An 18,530-nucleotide genomic window follows, 5' to 3' on the forward strand; every position below is an offset into this window, starting at 1 on the left:
AATGGTGTCTGTTTTTTTAATTTTGTGAAAAAAAGCCTTTAAATTATCTGAACGAAACCGCAAAAACGAGTTTACAATGATAAGACTTCAAAATATGAGTTTTTGGACAGGGTGATGTAAATCAATCTAAAACTAACGGGCAGAAAATTTATCACATTTTGCGATCTAAAAGAAGCAGAGGTTTAAATGAACCTCAAAAATCCACCGTTGGTTGATAAATACCAAAATCTTCAATTGGTTTCCACCTTAATGTCTCTGTTAGCTTGAAGTCTCAAAAAGCTCTTCTGGTCATTCAAGAATGCTGACGGTAGGAAATTTTTCTTCTTGTTCTGGACACTTTGTTCACTGTTGGTAATTACACTAGTAGCAGCAACAAAAAATTATATAGAAATTGTGCTGTATCTTAAAGATACAGAGAATGAAAAGAGAATATTTTCTGATTGATGAAAATGTAAAATGATGAAAAAAACTGAAATTCTTGTGCTCAAATTTGAAGGAATAACATATGGAAACTATAATATGACAATCAATGAAGGTTACCACAAGTTCTTTATGACAACTAACAATACATAACCTTTATCAAAATGTGACTCAAACAAAATTTAGTAGTTAACACATTATTTCTTTGCAAGGTTCATCTACTCAAGGCAAGCTCAACTATTCACCTATACATGTGTATTCAGACGTGTGTATTCCCCTGACATGTTTAAAATATATAAACAAAAATGACAATAATGGCTGAAAGTGACAAGTGAGAGAGGTTGACAGAGCAATTAGAAATTGTATTACTGAAGGGGTATCAAAAAATGGCAAAACAGCAAACTGGATGATTGGGAATTTAAAGTTGACATGCAATTGCCAAATACAGGCTCCACAGAATTGAGCCTCTTTTATTCTTTCATGACACAAAACAAAATAAATAAAATTGTCAGAAATGCAATGAGCTCAATATCTTCCTATCAATGAGAACCAATCTAAAGAAGCACTGACAACAACACCCCTGATGTTTTGATGTATTTTCTTAACATGTACTACCATTGTGTCTTAGTTACTTTGAAATGGCTTTTAATTTACTATTGTAAGTACAAATGGGAACCTTGTTATCCCAGCTGTAACAAGATTGAAAATGGTTTCTTTGTATTCAAAAGAAGAAACCATCAGATTATTATTCTAGTCTATCTCTTACTAATACCTGGGGCTATATATATTTCTTCACGATAATTTAGAGAGTTCTTCTGATAACCAGTCAAGTCCTTCGTATAATCCGGTTCCCTGTGCTGCACATGATGCTTGGACATACCACTGTAGATGAAAAAGGTTGTATTAGACCAAAAAGCTAACTTTTATGAAAAATTACAGATAATTGCACTGGTCTACCACAAAGTGCTTGGTGCAGAAAAAGACAGGTGTTTAGAACAGGACAGGAGAAAAGGACAATAAACCTTTTTGATATCCATGCACTTATCAAAAAGCTGTCTTCTCGAAAACAGCTTTTAAAAGATTCTGTCAAATATCATGCTCTAAAAGGCAAGGCAAGTTCTCGTCGTAAAAACAATGCGTGCTCGATCTCAACAGAATTTTTTGGAAATAAAAATGCAAGAGCTCAAAAGTTTCCTGCGTCTGAGAGGACTCAAAATTACAAGGAGAAAAAAATGAGTTAATTGCAAAAGCATTCATTACTTATGAAAACAATGCTCCAGTTGTGGAAACAGCAGAAGAAGCAGGGGGCAAAAATTGTTGCGCAGTACAACATAAAACTTAGTCCACATTATGCAGTCATACCATATATTTTTGAATTGAAATCTGGAGGGACTGAGAAAGCTTTGGTGTAAAACTATGGCCAATGACCCTTTATCCATAAAGTTTTGTATACTTGTGATGATAATTCAAGCAGTGATTAGTAGCTACTTAAACACTGCATCTATATGGAAACATGGATACAGGCCCTTGGCAACTTTTCCACCCAATTTCTCACCCCAGCCTATTTATGCAAACTAAACATGGGGATATTATAAAGAGGTATCCAAACGGGTCTTTTCGGAAAGAAATTTTCACAAGGGCAATTAACTGCCTTTGAAGGCAATCAAGAAAACCAACAAAGCCTACAAACGTTTCAGGAACATATAAAGACATCCATGTTAAGCTGAAATGCTTCAAAAATATATATATAATAACCAATTAACATAAAATACAAATAATTTGTGAATGGTATATCACATTCAGTTTAAATTTTCAACTTGTTGCTATTTGCCACTAAGCCAAAATATCAGATATATCTGTAACTCTAAAAACCAATCATATCTGAGAAGATTGGGTCCCAAAAGTGAAGAGGTTTGTTAATTTCATATGGATTGACCCATGGGTCAGACCATGTTTTTATAAGCTTTGGCTTTTTAAGCACATAGTATAAATAAGTTTGTAAACAACATGTCCAGAACTAAGATGAATGTCAACCCAGAAGGGAAAGGAATGTAAAACAAGATCAAAGGAAAGCAAAAATATGGTTGGGTTTGAATTTTAACCCTTTAGCTGTGCAGAATATCATTCTATTTTGGTAAATATTGTTTCCTTTCATGCTGTTTCTTTTGCAGGTGAGATACCAACTGGTGAGGGCAGATGTAAGCCTGTGCAACTGACTTTTCAAAGGAAACTGCTAAGAAGGAGTGCAGGTGTGATCAATTGTCTGATGATCACATTGAGAAGAAAACTAGGAGGCAGTGGCAGCAACTTTGAACTGGCCTGTTCTTTCCACCAATATCATTATATAATATATATCATTACAACAATGATCAATAATATCATCAAAGATCAATAGCAAAGTTGAATATCATTGTATGAGAGAGCTATGTTGAGTTGTTTCTCAATTTGGACTTGCTATATACTGAAAAAGCAGGGGAATTTTATCAATCACTTTTGATCAAAACAATGATATGAATTTTACTTCTTTCTTTTTCGTTGGTTCACCAAACACACATGTACACAAACAAAAAGTGCTTATATATTTTTGTTTTTGCACATAATAGGTACTCTGAAAAATACTCATTTTTTAGTTCTTTTACTCGATATGGCAATCATGTGTTGCTGAGGATAAGCTTTGACACAAAAAAGGCTTACTGTAAACAAACTAATTCTGTAAACATTGTTTGCGACATTTTGTATAGGTATATATTGCAAAGCATGTAATAAACACAACAAAAAAGTGACATGGTTGAGCTATTTTGAAAGATTGCGAAAACAATAAAACTTACCGGCCTGGCTTTGAATTTGTGTAGTTCTAGCTTGTCTGTTAACTCTGACACCGACAAAGCATTTGGTAGATCCTGTTTGTTTGCAAAAACCAACAATACTGAGTTCTGAAGTTCTTCTTCCTTCATCTAAAGAATAACAAAATAATCATTTGAGTCTAAAGAAATAGTTTTCTAAATACATTTCATGGGAAAGGGGACATTCTTTCCAGGCCAGTAGCACCACAACCCTCTCTACCTGTAACTTGAAAATTGACTACCATACCCATTCTAGGCCTTTCAGATGGTCTTCATTCTTCAACAATTGATGGACACAAAGCCAGAACAAGTGGTGTGATTATCACCATTTTTATTACAGTGACCTGAACTCAAAGGCACAGAAAAACACAATATACACACTTGCTAACATTGGCAGAAAATTTAACATGCTCAAGGCCTCACCAAAAGTAGACTTATTTTCAAAGTTGAAGTATGAACGTATCCCAAGAATGAAAATAAATAGAATGTTTACTTATAGAATGCTCACCATTTTATCAAGCTCATCTGCAGCTTCTTGTATTCTTTCTCTGTCATTGCTATCCACAACAAAAATCAGCCCTTGTGTATTTTGAAAATAATGTCTCCAAAGAGGTCGAATTTTGTCCTGACCCCCAACATCCCAAACTGTAAAACTGATGTTTTTGTACTCTACTGTTTCAACATTGAATCCTAAAAAGAGTAATTGTTAGCATTTAAAAAAAATTGTGCAAGCAAGATTTGTTAACGCAAGTTAGGGCTCTGGCAGGTAAAAGCTGACATTGACCTGCAGATTGCACCCCTAAATTCAAGGCTGTTGGAAAAGGGAAGGGGGGCTGAGGGGTGGCTGGTGGCTGGAGCCCCCCAATAATTGTCACACTGTAGTACATTTCCTTTATAACAGTGTACTGGATGAGAAGGAATACAATGGACAGCCCCCCCCCAATATGAATTTTGTTCCGATGGCACTAAGATTGATATTCTAAATAAATACCCTCGGAACTCATTTACCAACATCAAAAAATTAGGCAGCTGAGTTGGCTGGAGGCTAGCAGAAAATAACCCCAACCAGACTTGAATCCAAAATATTCAGTTCATGAGCCAAACACTTTTACTACTCTTGCATGTCGCTTGCAACAGAATACAGTACACCAAAAAGTATGTGCTACTGAAGATTGCCATTAAAATGTTGATCACAAATTCAAATGAAATAAACAACTAACCTATTGTTGGAATGGTTGTAACAACTTCTCCAAGCTTTAATTTGTAGAGTATGGTTGTTTTTCCAGCAGCATCAAGTCCAACTAAAAACAGGAAGGAAAACAATCAGTGCTGTAATTTTTAATCTGGAGTCTATCAGCAAATTTGTATATAGAAATACATCCGACCTGGACTTGTGGTATATCCCAGTCAACTACGCGGAGATCTTAAAAATTCTTGGTGTTAGAAGTCAAAAAGGCTTATGCCACTATTGCTCATTTGAAAATGTCCTTTATTTACTTGAGAATATCATTGACAAAATTACTCCAAGACTAAGTTACATGTAGCCTGGCAGATAACATAATTCGTAACTGCTACAAAACTACAGCTATATATTCATATTTTGGCTTTACTAGAAAACATTTTTAAAAAAGAAACTGCGATAGAGATCAGACTGGCAAAATCATACCAACACATCTCAAAAATAGGTTTAGGCCTACTTACCCATTAGAATTCTCACGGGCTTCTTTCCGAAAAATTTCTGGAAAACTGAGGAAATTGTCAATCCCATCGTTCCTATTTGGTTTGAAAAGTACTAAACCACGCAAATAATAAAAACTAGATACAATACTGTGATTTTATACAACTTTTTTACAGAAAGTTCCACGGGTGGGAAGCTGCGTTGTCGATAGCCACGTCAAGAAGTTTACAGGTACAGGTACAAAGTATCTCACGAAACCTCTTTTTGAAACGCAGTTGAAATTTTAACGAGGGTAGCTTTTTGGGGAAAGACAGGAAAAGAGTGATATAAATCTTGGTTTTGCGTCTGAAAACAGCTTCTATTATATTTACATAAGGATTGAATTGTATAACATAGAATATTTAGACATAGGAAAAGCATAGTAAAATTTACTGACGACGATTTAAGCTGAAGACAAATTTAGGTTCTATGACGACGATATTTAGGTTCTATGAAAAATTTCACTTAGCTTTTGTTTAGTGAAAAATGTAGTGGAAAGTTTAGTCGTTTTGCCACCCTGTTTAGTGTTGTTTCGTTGTGTTCAGTGTTGTTGAGCAAAGTTTGATTCTGGTCAAAAATTTCTACCGTGTTTATTGTTTAGTGCGACGTAGCTGTGGAAATCCAAAGGTTTTCGTCGGTTCTTCTCGGTTTTCCTGTCCCTGCAAGACCAAAAATCTCTAGAATGTCTTCATGAGACATCTGCGTCATCTCGTTGTAAGCAATTGCGTCTTCTTTAATCCACTTCTTGTACTTGATGTCAGTAGTGAACAGCCAAACAATGTAGAAGGGGCCATAGCGCGTTCTCCATATTGTTTACAAAATGAACGTTTCAGCTGTTTTCGTTTGCATTGCTCCTCAACATCAATTTCTTTACCTTTCCATTTTTTCTAGAGTTAAATCAGCTTCCAATGCCCACCTGTTGTTACTTGAGCAGAAAATCATAAAAACATAGAATTTAAAGTAGTAAAATTTTGCCAGCATTTACTGAATTTTTAGTTACCTTCGAAAAGTAGAAGGGGTGGGGCTGAGCTGCCCTCTTCTACAGCCCGGCCTTGATGTCTCTTTTGCTAACATACAACAAACCAAACGGAAAGCGAATCCCTAGACAAGATCCCCTACAACCCTTAGCGTCTTACGCAGCTCGCAGTTCAAAAAAGTTGCGTGAAGTTTAGTGAAATGTTTAGTACGCTTTGCCACCCTCGCTAAACTTCGCTCAACTTCACTAAACAAAAGTTTTGCAAAATGTTTAGTGAAATGCTTAGTCATCTTGCAAAAGCATAGAGCTCTAGTAGCATTCTGAAACATAAATCCTTTTATCGAAAAAAGACTGTAAGAATCAAAGTATGCGATATAATAGAATTTCATTTTCATTAAAAAACTTCATTATAAAAACGTGTAGTTTTTGCCATTTAGGGGTGCTTTTTCTGCAAATTTTCAGATTTGTCGGCAAATAAAGGATGGCTCACCCATTTTGACGGCAAGTGGGATCGTGGCACCACCTTTGTGCACAATAGCTAGCGACGGCCCTTGCAATTTTCATGATTTGAAAATGTTTGAATTTTTCTCTAGCAAGCCAAAAAATCGTTATCTGTTGCAACAAACTCTTAGACGATTCTTTCTCGACCCAGGTTTAGATGTTGCTGCGGACACTATCCTTAAAACGTTTATTCTTAAAACGGTCTTGCATCATAAGCTTCGTGCCACTACATTCCACATTTTCTAAGTTCAATAAACTCCAAGAAACATTATTCTCTGGTGGAATGTGACATTTACCAACGGTTCTGATGCAAGTTAAAAAGTAGAGAGAGCATGAGCAAATTGATGATTCATAACAGCAGAATATGCAAAGAGGTTATTCACTGGCTGCGTGCATCGGTTACAAAATTAATCAGAAATATCCAGGGTAGAAGAAGCAAGATGGTACTAAAAGATCTTGAATATGAAAAGAGTCTCTCAGTTTAGCTTGTAAAAAAGTTCTGGGGTGATATGATGGAGACATACGAATATATAAATGGTATTTACGATATATATTATAAATGGTCAAGTCTTTGCTGAAGATGGAAAAACATTGAGAAACCATGAAAAACAAAGTAAATATCTTTATAGAGGATTTAAGACAAATGTCAGAAAGCACGCCTATGGAGTCAGGCACTGTGCAAGGTTGGAATCGTCTTCCGAGAGATGTAGCAGGTACCAATCATTAAACCCGTTGAATACGAAAAAAGAAACGGGATAATTATTATGCAGACAATTAAAACTTATGTGAATTAGAAATAATTTGTTTATCAGTGAAATGAAATTACTGTACAATACCTAAATTTATTTTCTAGCTCGGGAATGCCATAGACATCAGAAGGTCAGTCACGAGGCTACGTTCCCGCATCGGATTATACCTAAGTGAAGCTTGAAAAATTGTGAGTATAGAATAAAAATGAAAAATCATTCAGCTCAACAGAATATATTAATGTTGCGTTGTGTTCCTATCTTCATCTGAACTCTTCAAATTATTATTTATTGTGCCTTATTCAGCAAAAATCTTAGCGTTGTCGCATCGAGATGGAATCTTTACAAAGCAAACATGACCACTAAACAACAAGATGTGTTGTAAATATAAACAAATGATGTCTAAGTAAATACAAGTACAGGATATAAAATAAAAACCGTCAATAAAATTGTCTTGGTGCATTTTAACGGAGGCACTCTATTCCTCTTCTGATCTTTTTCTTCACTATAACTGCAGCCTTCGTTCAAGATTGAAAACATAATTATTCTCAAACTTCGTTGAGTTAGCTTTCCTTGGTTCTGAAGTCATCCACTTACAGTGTACCTTTCGTTGAAACACTTGGCTTTAGTAAACAACAGGATTTAGTGGCTCAGCTTTGACATTTCCTAAATCCAAGCCTGAATCAACGTCATCATCAATTTCTCCTACAATTGCCCTGTAACAAAAGAATATAATAGTTAAAAACATATCTTAACCAAGAGTACAGATGATCAACAGATTGATAAGAAGCTACAAAATTTATAACAGAAATAAAATAACGTCAAATATTTGATCTGTAGCTCTCAGTACACAAGCTATAACGATTGCTTAAGGTTTGTTCAGTGCTGTAAAACTCAGCAAAAAGTTAATACCTTATTAAAAAAGCCTGTCTAACATTCTTTCAGCTGCATACTGTCGTAAATCTTGACACCACTATCAAAATGATCTTATTTGAACCACAAAAATGATCATTAGCATAATGATTATCAACGTTAGTGAGAATATCAACGGTGAGAATATCAACGTTAAAGCATTGGAATATGCATAATAGTTAGGATTGGAAGTTAATTTAAAGGTTTTCAAAGCTTAGTTAAACGTTTCGAAAGCAAAATACTGAATTATTTTGCATTTGAAGGATTTAAAAGCAATAGGGAGAAACTACCAAGGACAATCATTTACGAAGCATTGGAAATGCTAGTGACTTCTTTGATCATATTTTCAGAAAAACATTTTATACTGTGTCACAACGACAAAGACATGAAAAGAAATGCAAAAGTGAACCCCTCTGATAACGAATTCCAACAGCACTTCTTCAGGCAGAGGAAGCAATATTTCCTAACTTTTGAGAGAGACACTCCTCAGTTTAAGAATTTATCTTTATTAAAATTAAGAAATGTTTTTTCCGCTTAAATTTTCCGGCTTCAAGTTTTGCGGTAATTTACTTTTCTTATGAAAATTGCCAGTTTCCCAAATCTAAATGTTTAATCTGTTATTTAGAAAACTTGTTATCCAGATCATATTTTCATTTCCTGCAACAGTGGGAGAAAGCAGATGTTAACAGCTGCTGGAATTAACTCCCGGAATCAATAAAGACAGCACAAAATACTAGACAATTTAAGAATTTGATCAAAACTTGGTTCCTTGAAAACAAGTGCCCATGCTCATTTTGCAGTAAATGAACTGTCTTATGCAATCCTTGAAATTGCTTCATGCTAGTCTTAATTAGTGTATATTCACTATTGTAAAAACTAATGTTAAATAATCTACAATACAATACAACATTATATCCTGCCAACCTCCAGCATCTGTATTGTCACAATGTTATCAATATTCCAATCATCCTTCTTCATTAAAAAATTTCCCTGCTTAGATGCGCCATTTATTTCATCAACCACATACTCCAAAGCCCTTTTGATTATGTAAGAAATCTCTTTCCCTTAGCTTCAATTATTTCACATATTTTAGATAGCAAAGAAGATTAGATCAGTTCTTTGAGTTCTTTCTAACAATTCACAGAATCATCCTCCAAATAGAACAGACACATAGTTTACAGCTAAACAGAAAACAACAAGGACAAAAACTAAAAAAAGTTCGCAGCACCCTTAAATTAGCAGAAAACTGGGCACATTGATTAAAATCAAAGTTCACATTACATTTAAGCTATAAATTAAAATATGTATAAATTAAATTAAATTAAAATATATATAAACATGCAACAAAAAACATACTAGATAAAAGTCACTCATGAAATCTTTGAAACATCATATGACTTTACTTACACATTGTCTCCTCTCACGATGTAAAGGCCTAGCACAACTTGCTCTATTCCAGTTGTCGAGGAAAACACTCTTTCATGGCTTTCATCTAATATCAAGTTACAAGTTTGATCAAATCCTTTCAATGTTCCCTTGAAGAAAATCGATCAAATTTTAGCTTCTTTAATCAAGATTTTTCAAATCTTTATATCTATATGAAGTGTGTCCTGTCAGCCAACAAATCATTGAAAACCAGTCTTGTGCAACCACTTACAAAATGTAACAATAGCCTTTGTTCAATGCAACCAATGATAATAATTATTAACAATGAATATAATAAAAAGACATCTCTTACTACAAAACCTGAAAAGTCTGTCAGGCCTGGCCATTTGAGAAGAGCCATTGCTCTGGCTCCCCTCTAAGCTTTTCTCATTTGCTGGAGTGGAGCTACAGATTGCTCTTCTAAATTTCTCCGAAAAGCAAATGAAAACCTTGAAATTAATTGCTTTGTTTCTATTCATATTAATCTACAAACAGCTCATCTGGATATTGTTAGGATAACTGTTTGCTGTTTCCCTGCTAAAAGTCTAATGTCCAGGCCTGCTCATATATAAGTCAGGCCTGGCCGTTTGAGGCAAGCAATAGCTCGCGCTTGCCTCTGTGTTCACCTTGCAACCTGCGGCGAGCTATGAATTGCTCTCCTAAACAGAACATAAGGAAAAACCGCTCCCCTACAATTTCTGATTATTTACTTTTTCCGTACTCACAGAACCCTGAAAAACGTACAAGGGTAAATCAGTTTATTTTTGTGACAGCGATTTCTCCCATCATTGCCTTTTCTCAATTAATTTTTTGCCCGACGGGCAGTTTTTGTCATGATAGTCATAAACTTAAATCGAGCTGCATTTACTGGAGAACCCAGATTGTGCAAAAAACTATAATGGCAACATGTTTAGATAATTGGTAGAGCCTGATCATTGTTCCATCTAGCAGTTTTGGAATCCTTCTACATAAACATGAAAAGCCAGTATTGTCTAGATAGAAGGAGTTCTTTTTCACTTTAGAAGCTGTTGGTAACATTTTCCATAAGCAAGCGACACTGATTGGGCAACCTCAACAGCCATGTGCTCATGTTTCTGATTATTCTGATTGGCCTATTTTGATCCACAACTGGGTACATATATTTCCTAGTGTGGAGTTTTCGATCTACGTTCTGACATTTTATACTCTAAAGAGAGTCAGATGAAAAGCTTGTTTCAAAATGTTTTAGCTCGCCTCAGGGAGCGATTCACAGCTCACCTACAAAAAAAACAGCCATGCCTGTGTGTCTTAAATGCTCAGCTATTTAATTATGTAAATTTCTGCATGAGGTTTAGTTGGCTGGGATTCCAAGGTTGTGAGACTTTCACCCCAGATTGAAATAAGTAGAGGCAGGTCAAAAGATATCAATATACATACAACTATCATTCTTCCATCTTGAGTGACAATTGCAACCATATCTGAAGGAATGTGTCAAGGACATGCAAAACAGCTATTTCATTACAATTAAGCAAAAATACATAGTTTACTATTTTCATTAATCATGCCACAATCTGTTCACACATTGTTAATGAAATCATGCAATAATTAAGTCAGTTAACAAAAACTATAATGCGGGAATTCCAAACACAAATTACTAAAGATTGATCATTAGTGTGATTTGGCCTGAGATATCTTTGATCATAAAGAACATAAAAAATTTAAAGATTAAGGCTTGAGATAAAGAAATTTCTTGGTCAGATTTGAGTTCATGTAGAGTTTCTGTTAAAACTGTAAGTAAGTTGGTTGAGCATGGGAGATAAATATCACAGATTGAGCCCAGGGTATACTTATGGTAACAATAAAAATGGCAGAGATGGTGTTGTTCCTAAACAATATGCTGCCATTGGGGGGGGGGGCTTGGGGACATGCCCCCAGTTCTGGGCAGGAACAGTTTCATAATTTGTCTAAATTTGATAAGAAAATTTTAGGGGGAGGAATAGTATTTTGGTGACATGTTAATCCTATGATTTTGAAACTTCCTTTGTGTAAACAAAAGTGTGTCATGGTAGTTTGCTAGGTATCAAAATTGGCATCCCTTGTTGATAAAGGGACCTTTTTTGACAGTAAAAGGGCATTGCCTAAAATATTTTATTTTGTCCCCCACCAAAGCATAGGGGCTGGTGCTGGCCCTGCCACTGAATGAAATTACATTATGCTGGAGTAATCTGATATATTCCATACTAAATTTGTGCAAGGATGTAATATTGTTTAGAGTTCTGGGCTATAGATACTTGGGTCACTGAGATGATCAAACTTACACTTAGAATTAGGAGAGTTGCCAGCTCTCCATTATTCTAAGCATATTAAAGTGATTTCCTATATACTAATATGCCTAAATGCAGATCAGGGCAAGCTCTGCTGCCCGCGGTCGGACGGTCACAAATCGCCTGTTAAAATAGCCTCCTAGATCCCTCCTCCCCATCCTGCGCCCTCCCCTTCCGGCTGGCCGGACTGGCCCTCCCCTTCCGGCTGGCCGGCCTGGCCCGAACAGTGTGGCATTCGCTTTTCCATTTCGATCTGAGTCGGCTTTCCTGCCTAAAACTCCTCGAAACAAACTTTTTTTCGGCGGAAGTTGCCTTGCTTGTGGACCTGATTGCCTCTCCAGAGAAAAGGTTACATCAGGTCGTTAAGCGTGTTAGGCTTTGTCGCGTGGGTTGTTAACCGCCACCTCTTTGTGCGGAGGGCAATTATCTCCGCAGAGTTGCTCTGTCAAGGCTCTGCTAATGTATGATGCAAGTGCTGCCCTAAATAAAGTTTGCGCTAAATAAAAATCACTTGCCTTTCTTTATATGTGCATGTGACTTTAAAAGTTGAGGTAAGGTACCTGTCCATAAGGTTATGCCCATGTAGAGTTATTTGAGACAAGATCTCTGCATAAAAATCTTCTCTAACCAATCATGCAAACAAAAGCAAAAGACCATTGTGAATTTCAATTTTTGGCATGCAGTACTGCACTGGTTTCATAGATGCATCTGCTTTTAATAACAAACTTTCTTTAAGATTTCATTAAAAATCCCAACCACCAGGTTAGAGGACAATGTTATGATTTGGCTTAGTGTAGCTGCAAGCAACAGCACACTGTGAGCAGTGAACAAAGGCCTTTGAGCTGCGTGCAACAACGCTTATATATACAAGACTATAGTGTAATATGCATATAAATGTTGTCGACCAATATTGGTAAACACCATTTTTTCATTACATAATTTACATCTCTCAGCCGCTAAATGCAAGCTCTCCATCCAATCTGTAGCAACTGCGATACTATTCCGCAATTCAATGCCTGGGTTTTTGTGGTTACCTTCAACACTAAAACTTACATAGCCTAACCAAAGCTCCTCACATTCTGTTCTCTAATATGTGTGGTGTGTTTTAAGCATGCGTAGTTCTGACTCTATTTTTACTTGTTACAAAATATTAATTTTAAAAAGAAGAACAGCAGCGAAAACCTATGCTTTAAAACACCAACAAAGTTGCAAATTAACTATTTTTGCATTTCGTTATCAAGAACAAATAACAAAAAGGATACGTCCCATGTAACTTTCTAAACTGGTAGCCATCTTGAAAGCCCTTGTGCTGCTCAATGCGAGGCAAATAGACAACAACAACAAAATAATACTGGTGGAAGAAGCGCACATTATTACTGGTATTCTCTTTAGGTTGTGATTGGATTTTACGGGGCTGAAAGAAACTGTAGATTAAGATGGATAAAACATATTGTGATAATTGTGAAGAGCCTGGACATCTGAAGAAAAACTGCACATCGCTGCCAAAAGCTAATTTGGTGGCAGCCCAGTCGAAGAATGGCAAAGATTTTGAATTCAGGGAACCATTAAGCGATGTTAACATCGTTGACACCCATTGTCACATAGATGCACTTTTCGAAAGAATAAGACATAGAGGGAATTATGAACAGTTCAAAACACTTTTTCGTTTTCCACCCAACGTACGTGGATGTATTTCATCATTTAGTGATCCTACCTGCTTTGGATCATTAGGAATGTGGGAGAGTTTGTTTTCAGAGGATGGTGTCTGGGGTACTTTTGGTGTACATCCACATAGTGCGAAATACTACAATGATGAGCTTGAAGCAAAAATTGTGGCATGTCTTAAGCATCCAAAAGCATTGGCTGTAGGGGAATGTGGGTTGGATTATTCTGTCAGAAGTGCATCACCGAAAGACAAGCAAGATATCGCATTTAAAAGGCAGCTCAGAATTGCTGTTCAGTTGGACAAGCCTGTTGTGATACATTGTCGTGAAGCTGAAACTGACTGTTTCCAAATCATGAAGGACATCTTACCTTCAGACTGGAAAATCCACCTTCACTGCTACACTGGTGATTTAGCCCAGGCTGAGGAATATTCTTCACATTTTCCAAACCTTTATTTTGGTGTCACAAATCTAGTAACATACCCTACTGCCACCCAGGTGCACCATGATGCCACTGATTTGCCATTGCGAAAGCTGGTCTTAGAAACAGATGCTCCATATTTTGTTCCAAGCCGTTTAAAGGGGACAACAAGATTCAGTACACCAGGCATGGTGATGTACGTTGCTGGAAAATTAGCAGAATTTCACAAGTGCTCACTAGACAAAGTTTTAGAAACTTGTCAAAAGAATGCTGAGAATCTTTATGGGATATCATTTTAACTAAAGTATAAATAATAGGTAATTTAAGAAACATTTTTCAAGATGTAAAATTGCATTGTTTTATTGGATGCATGATTCTTAATTCATGCCCATTTTAAAGAAATTGTCTGTATGTAGTTTAAACATACTTTTTGAAGATAAATATAAAAGACAATAACTTGTTTTGAAAATCTACTTTGCATCATAATGGTGTACGTGAGTTGAAATTTAGACATAACAAAGATCGACTTTGGCTATGAATGATTTTACTTGATATTATTAATTTAATTTGCTTATAAATCAATTCCTGTTCTGAAACTTTCTTTCTAAAACACCTTAGACCTTTTTGTCATTGCCTGCATTGTCAAGGTTATGTGGGTAGCTGTCCCTTAAACTATATGCTATATTTTGCCTTGATTAAGGAGCATTCTTGTAAAAGACACACCCTTAATTCCATGGTAAAATTTTAGGAAATTTGTTGTTGCCTTGTCCTATCCTGCATAAGTCACACCCCCATTTTATTAGTACTGGTAAAGCATGAAATATTAAAGTGAAAAATAAGAAAAACTCAAGAATCCTAAAGAAACTCTGTGTGGTTTTTATGGAAGGAAATTAACTCAAACCTAAAGTATGTACCATTACGTTTAAAATTAGAAACAATTGGTTTTTGGTGGTAAAATCCATAAAATTCTCTGTTACTATCTGTTTCATCAGAAAAATCCTTAGCCTTTCTCAGATAACATCAACAACTATTGCTCATCAGTCCCCAAAAACTCAGGAAACATAGCACACACTTTTAATCATCCTTGTTTTTTACCACCTGCCAATGTTAGTTTCAATGATTCAAAATTTTCTCCAAGCGTCTCCATTTCAATGTGCCAAGAGGACTTTTAGTTTGAAACCAGCAAGATAGGATGTGTGTTATTTTATCAAACTTGGTTAATGAAGGTATTTTGGACAAAATAATGTGTTATATTGGATATATCATCTGTGACCAAGTTATTTCCCTATTCAACAAATGCAACTGATTTCTCAAATTACATTGAGATGTTGCTTGTGGTTTGATGGTTGTTTCCCGTTCCATTCTCAAGGGTAGATTTATCTGGCAATTATACAGGGACGTTCATCCCTAATCCTGCATGGAGATTATTTCTTCTAAAAGTGAGGTTATTCAATATAAGTAGCTGGACCAGAGCCGAGGAATGATGGGAAATTTGATGTCACCTGAGATGCACCCTCAAAAACAAAGCTAATAATGGCTCAAAAAGGTGTCATACGCACAGTGAAATATGGCAAACAAACTGAAGAAAGTCCTTAAGGCCATGGGGAACATGGATGGCTACATTTATAGCTAAATTCAACTGCATTCTTTCTTTCCAAAAAAAATCAAAAATGCCCCTAAAACGATGGGTGTTTAAATTGTTAAGATGAAACATGTAACTTTAATAGCATATTTGCATTTTTAAAATCTGGTTCAGTTTCGTTATGCAGGGGTTAAACCGATTTCCAGAATTCATAACAGAATTCAGAATTCATGGTGATTTATAAATGCATAAATAGATAATGTCTTTAAGTCAAATAAATCCAGAAATTTTATAAAAGAGAAACATGCCAAGGCTGCAGTATACCTAATTTTCTTTCTGATGTAGTTCAACCACTGATGTCTTTTTGATATGTTTAGATGAAACATTTACATATGTCAAAAACAGAACAAATAATTCTATAGCACAGCAAATAACAAAAAAGTTTGCATATCCAACATACTCTGTGATTAAACCAGCAGCCAATTTCAGTAGCAGCTTTCCAAGAACCTCAAAAGTAGCCATTAATGTGTAATGCAATGCATGAATATTATCAGGAAGTATTTTTGACATCATCATCATAGCTGTAAAGGTTGCTGTAGTCATTGTACCTGCTAGCAGCTGGAAAACACTCTCAAAAACTATATGTAATGCTAAGTTCCTTGTGATAATCACAAGAAAAACACTGTATAGAATCAATATAATTGACCTTGAACATGCGACCAGGAAAAGAAGATGATTGACTTCCATCCTGAAAAGAAATTATTGAAAAATCAATGCAGCATTTGCATGCACGATAAACGGTCATAAATCAAAGTTTTACCCTGAACAAGATTTACACATGAATCTCACAACAAATCTACAAATCTTGCCACAAGTTTTATACCCAGCCTGGTACATTCTAAATCTTTACAGAGGCAACAGCATTTTAAAATGGCAAGTCACAGTTAACATCATATTGAGTTACAGCCAGTTGGCTTTGTCAATTAAGCCCAACTCAGCATGAATTGCAGACCCTCAGAATCACAGATAAAGAATATGTCCTATATCTAATATGATGGAAAAAAATAGAATTTACCTGAATTTTGAAATAAGTATACCACCCATAGATGATCCAAATATGGAGAAAAGCTGACCAAAAATTCCAGTCACCATCCCCACACGACTCAAACTAAGACCATTATCAATGAGATAAAGGGGATACATTGAAGTGAACCCTTGCTCTCCCATTTTGTAAAAGAACACAAAAACCAGAATCCATAATTGGTTATTTCCAAATAATACGGAAAATGACTTCCAACTTGTGTACTGAGAATTTTTTTGATGGTTATGCTTTGATTTAAATCCACTCTTTGAATTAAACAAGTCTGATTTTTTCGCAAAATAAATTGCAGCCAAGCCATAAACCAAACTTTGAAAATATATGAATTGAGGCAGACTTATATAGTGACTCAAAGCTGTCAAAAATCCACCAGCAAATAGAATTCCAATTTTGTATCCAACCACATGGCAAATATTGCAATAACCTGGAAATGAAAAAATCATTTTCACAAAAAAATGTATGCAAAAAATTTAAGACTGTTTTGCCTTTATCTTGCATAACAGGAATGGCAGACAAAAATACCACAAAATTTTACATGTTTTCACTAAAAGGATTTGTTGAAATAAGGAATAGTTGATAGAATAATTTGTATCTACTTTAAATGAATCAAAATCAGGATATCAAGTTCACAATACTTTCATAAGGTGAGAAAGTGTGTTAATTTTTGCAGAGAACTTAGGCGCAACAAGACTCTCTCATGGAAAATGCCCTGACTAGTGATCATATGTGTACCATACTGTCTAGAAATGTAGTAGAAAGCAAATAAAGTTACTACAATCTTTATCAGCTGAGCTTAATAACGAAGAGTTTCCAAACCAGGTGAGCAGGTAATAGTTTAAAAAATATAACATCCCCTGCATTGTGAAGTATTTGAGGTTTCCATCACAACTATAATGTACAAAAATGTTTAGGCTGCACATCAAACTATCTATGCAACTGTATCAGTACAAAAACCTTGAATAGGGGAAGCATTACCATGCCAGATTGGGGTATGAAAAAAAGTTAAAATCACCTGAAATCAACTGAAATCGCCTGAAATCGCCTGAAATCACATGAAATCACATGAAATCACCTGAGACCATAGGATTTGTCCCATTCACGAAAACAATACCAGTTGATTGTTGTTGGTGGTTTCAGGTGATTTGCAGGTATTTTAATTAAACAATATTTGATTGTGCATATCTATTTTTAAGGATTAAAACCAGACTGTTGACATGCTACTAGTTAAGACTCATCATTAACTACAAACAAATTATACATCTAATCTTTTGGCAGTACAGAATTTAAAAATGGTATTCACAAAAGTAAAAGTTGGTTTTTTTTCAAAGCCATTTATAAGTCATACATACATCTTTATATATTACATACACATCTTACCTAGATCCTTTGCATCAAATCTTTTGATGGCTAAGGCATCAACTGCTATGTCCAAAGATGCAGATAAGAAATTCATAAAGATCAATGGGAGTAAAAACAACGAGCTACTTGAGTTTAGATCCAAAAAGAGGCAGCAAAATGAGAGCAAACATAGGCAGGTCACAACCCATTCTCTTCCTGTGTTTGCAAATCTGTCAAAGAAATTTGCCCACGAGAATTTCAAAATCCATGGCAAACTGATTAGATTTGACAGACCAATCGTAGAAAGACCGATTCCTCTTCTCCTCATTATCAAAGGAATGTATTTCGTTTGCATGCCATACGGGACGCCTTGCAAAAAATATAGTAAGCTGATTTCCAAAAGCAGTCGCATGTTACCCATTGCAGCAACTGATGTATTAAAAATCCATGAAATTTATCAGAAATCTGCAAGTTTCGTTAGTTGTCTTAAATCAAATTAAATAATGCCAGACCATCTCTAACATTCAGCCTTTATTTGCATGCCAGGCCATCAGTGAAAGCTCTACGTCCCTCTCAAGGTTGT

At 35.5% G+C, this 18,530-nt stretch overlaps 4 protein-coding genes across 4 annotated transcripts; 1 reads left to right on the forward strand and 3 right to left on the reverse strand.

Moving 5' to 3' along the window:
- Nucleotides 1–457: 457 nt before the first annotated feature.
- On the reverse strand, nucleotides 458–5,179 carry LOC135692777 (ADP-ribosylation factor 4). Its single transcript, XM_065211075.2, has 5 exons — nucleotides 4,965–5,179; nucleotides 4,484–4,564; nucleotides 3,772–3,953; nucleotides 3,249–3,374; nucleotides 458–1,302 (listed from the first exon to the last, which is right to left on the reverse strand). Exons 1-5 carry the CDS (start codon nucleotides 5,029–5,031, stop codon nucleotides 1,213–1,215), a joined length of 546 nt encoding a protein of 181 aa, XP_065067147.1. The 5' UTR covers nucleotides 5,032–5,179; the 3' UTR covers nucleotides 458–1,212.
- A 2,387-nt stretch (nucleotides 5,180–7,566) lies between these two features.
- On the reverse strand, nucleotides 7,567–13,200 carry LOC135692779 (U6 snRNA-associated Sm-like protein LSm8). Its single transcript, XM_065211077.2, has 4 exons — nucleotides 13,106–13,200; nucleotides 10,957–10,997; nucleotides 9,523–9,650; nucleotides 7,567–7,919 (listed from the first exon to the last, which is right to left on the reverse strand). Exons 1-4 carry the CDS (start codon nucleotides 13,134–13,136, stop codon nucleotides 7,829–7,831), a joined length of 291 nt encoding a protein of 96 aa, XP_065067149.1. The 5' UTR covers nucleotides 13,137–13,200; the 3' UTR covers nucleotides 7,567–7,828.
- Nucleotides 13,201–13,279: 79 nt separating this feature from the next.
- Nucleotides 13,280–14,524, forward strand: LOC135692774 (3'-5' RNA nuclease TATDN2). The gene has a single exon (XM_065211073.2). It carries the CDS (start codon nucleotides 13,280–13,282, stop codon nucleotides 14,225–14,227), a length of 948 nt encoding a protein of 315 aa, XP_065067145.2. The 3' UTR covers nucleotides 14,228–14,524.
- A 152-nt stretch (nucleotides 14,525–14,676) lies between these two features.
- LOC135692775 (solute carrier family 33 member 2) lies at nucleotides 14,677–18,520 on the reverse strand. Its single transcript, XM_089112492.1, has 3 exons — nucleotides 17,987–18,520; nucleotides 16,586–17,033; nucleotides 14,677–16,258 (listed from the first exon to the last, which is right to left on the reverse strand). The coding sequence occupies exons 1-3, from the start codon at nucleotides 18,366–18,368 to the stop codon at nucleotides 15,835–15,837; spliced, it is 1,254 nt and encodes a 417-aa protein (XP_088968618.1). The 5' UTR covers nucleotides 18,369–18,520; the 3' UTR covers nucleotides 14,677–15,834.
- Between the last annotated feature and the right edge of the window lie 10 nt (nucleotides 18,521–18,530).

The sequence above is a fragment of the Rhopilema esculentum genome, chromosome 3, assembly GCF_057945365.1.
Source record: "Rhopilema esculentum isolate cy_ngs chromosome 3, ASM5794536v1, whole genome shotgun sequence".
Classification (NCBI taxonomy): Eukaryota; Metazoa; Cnidaria; class Scyphozoa; order Rhizostomeae; family Rhizostomatidae; genus Rhopilema; species Rhopilema esculentum.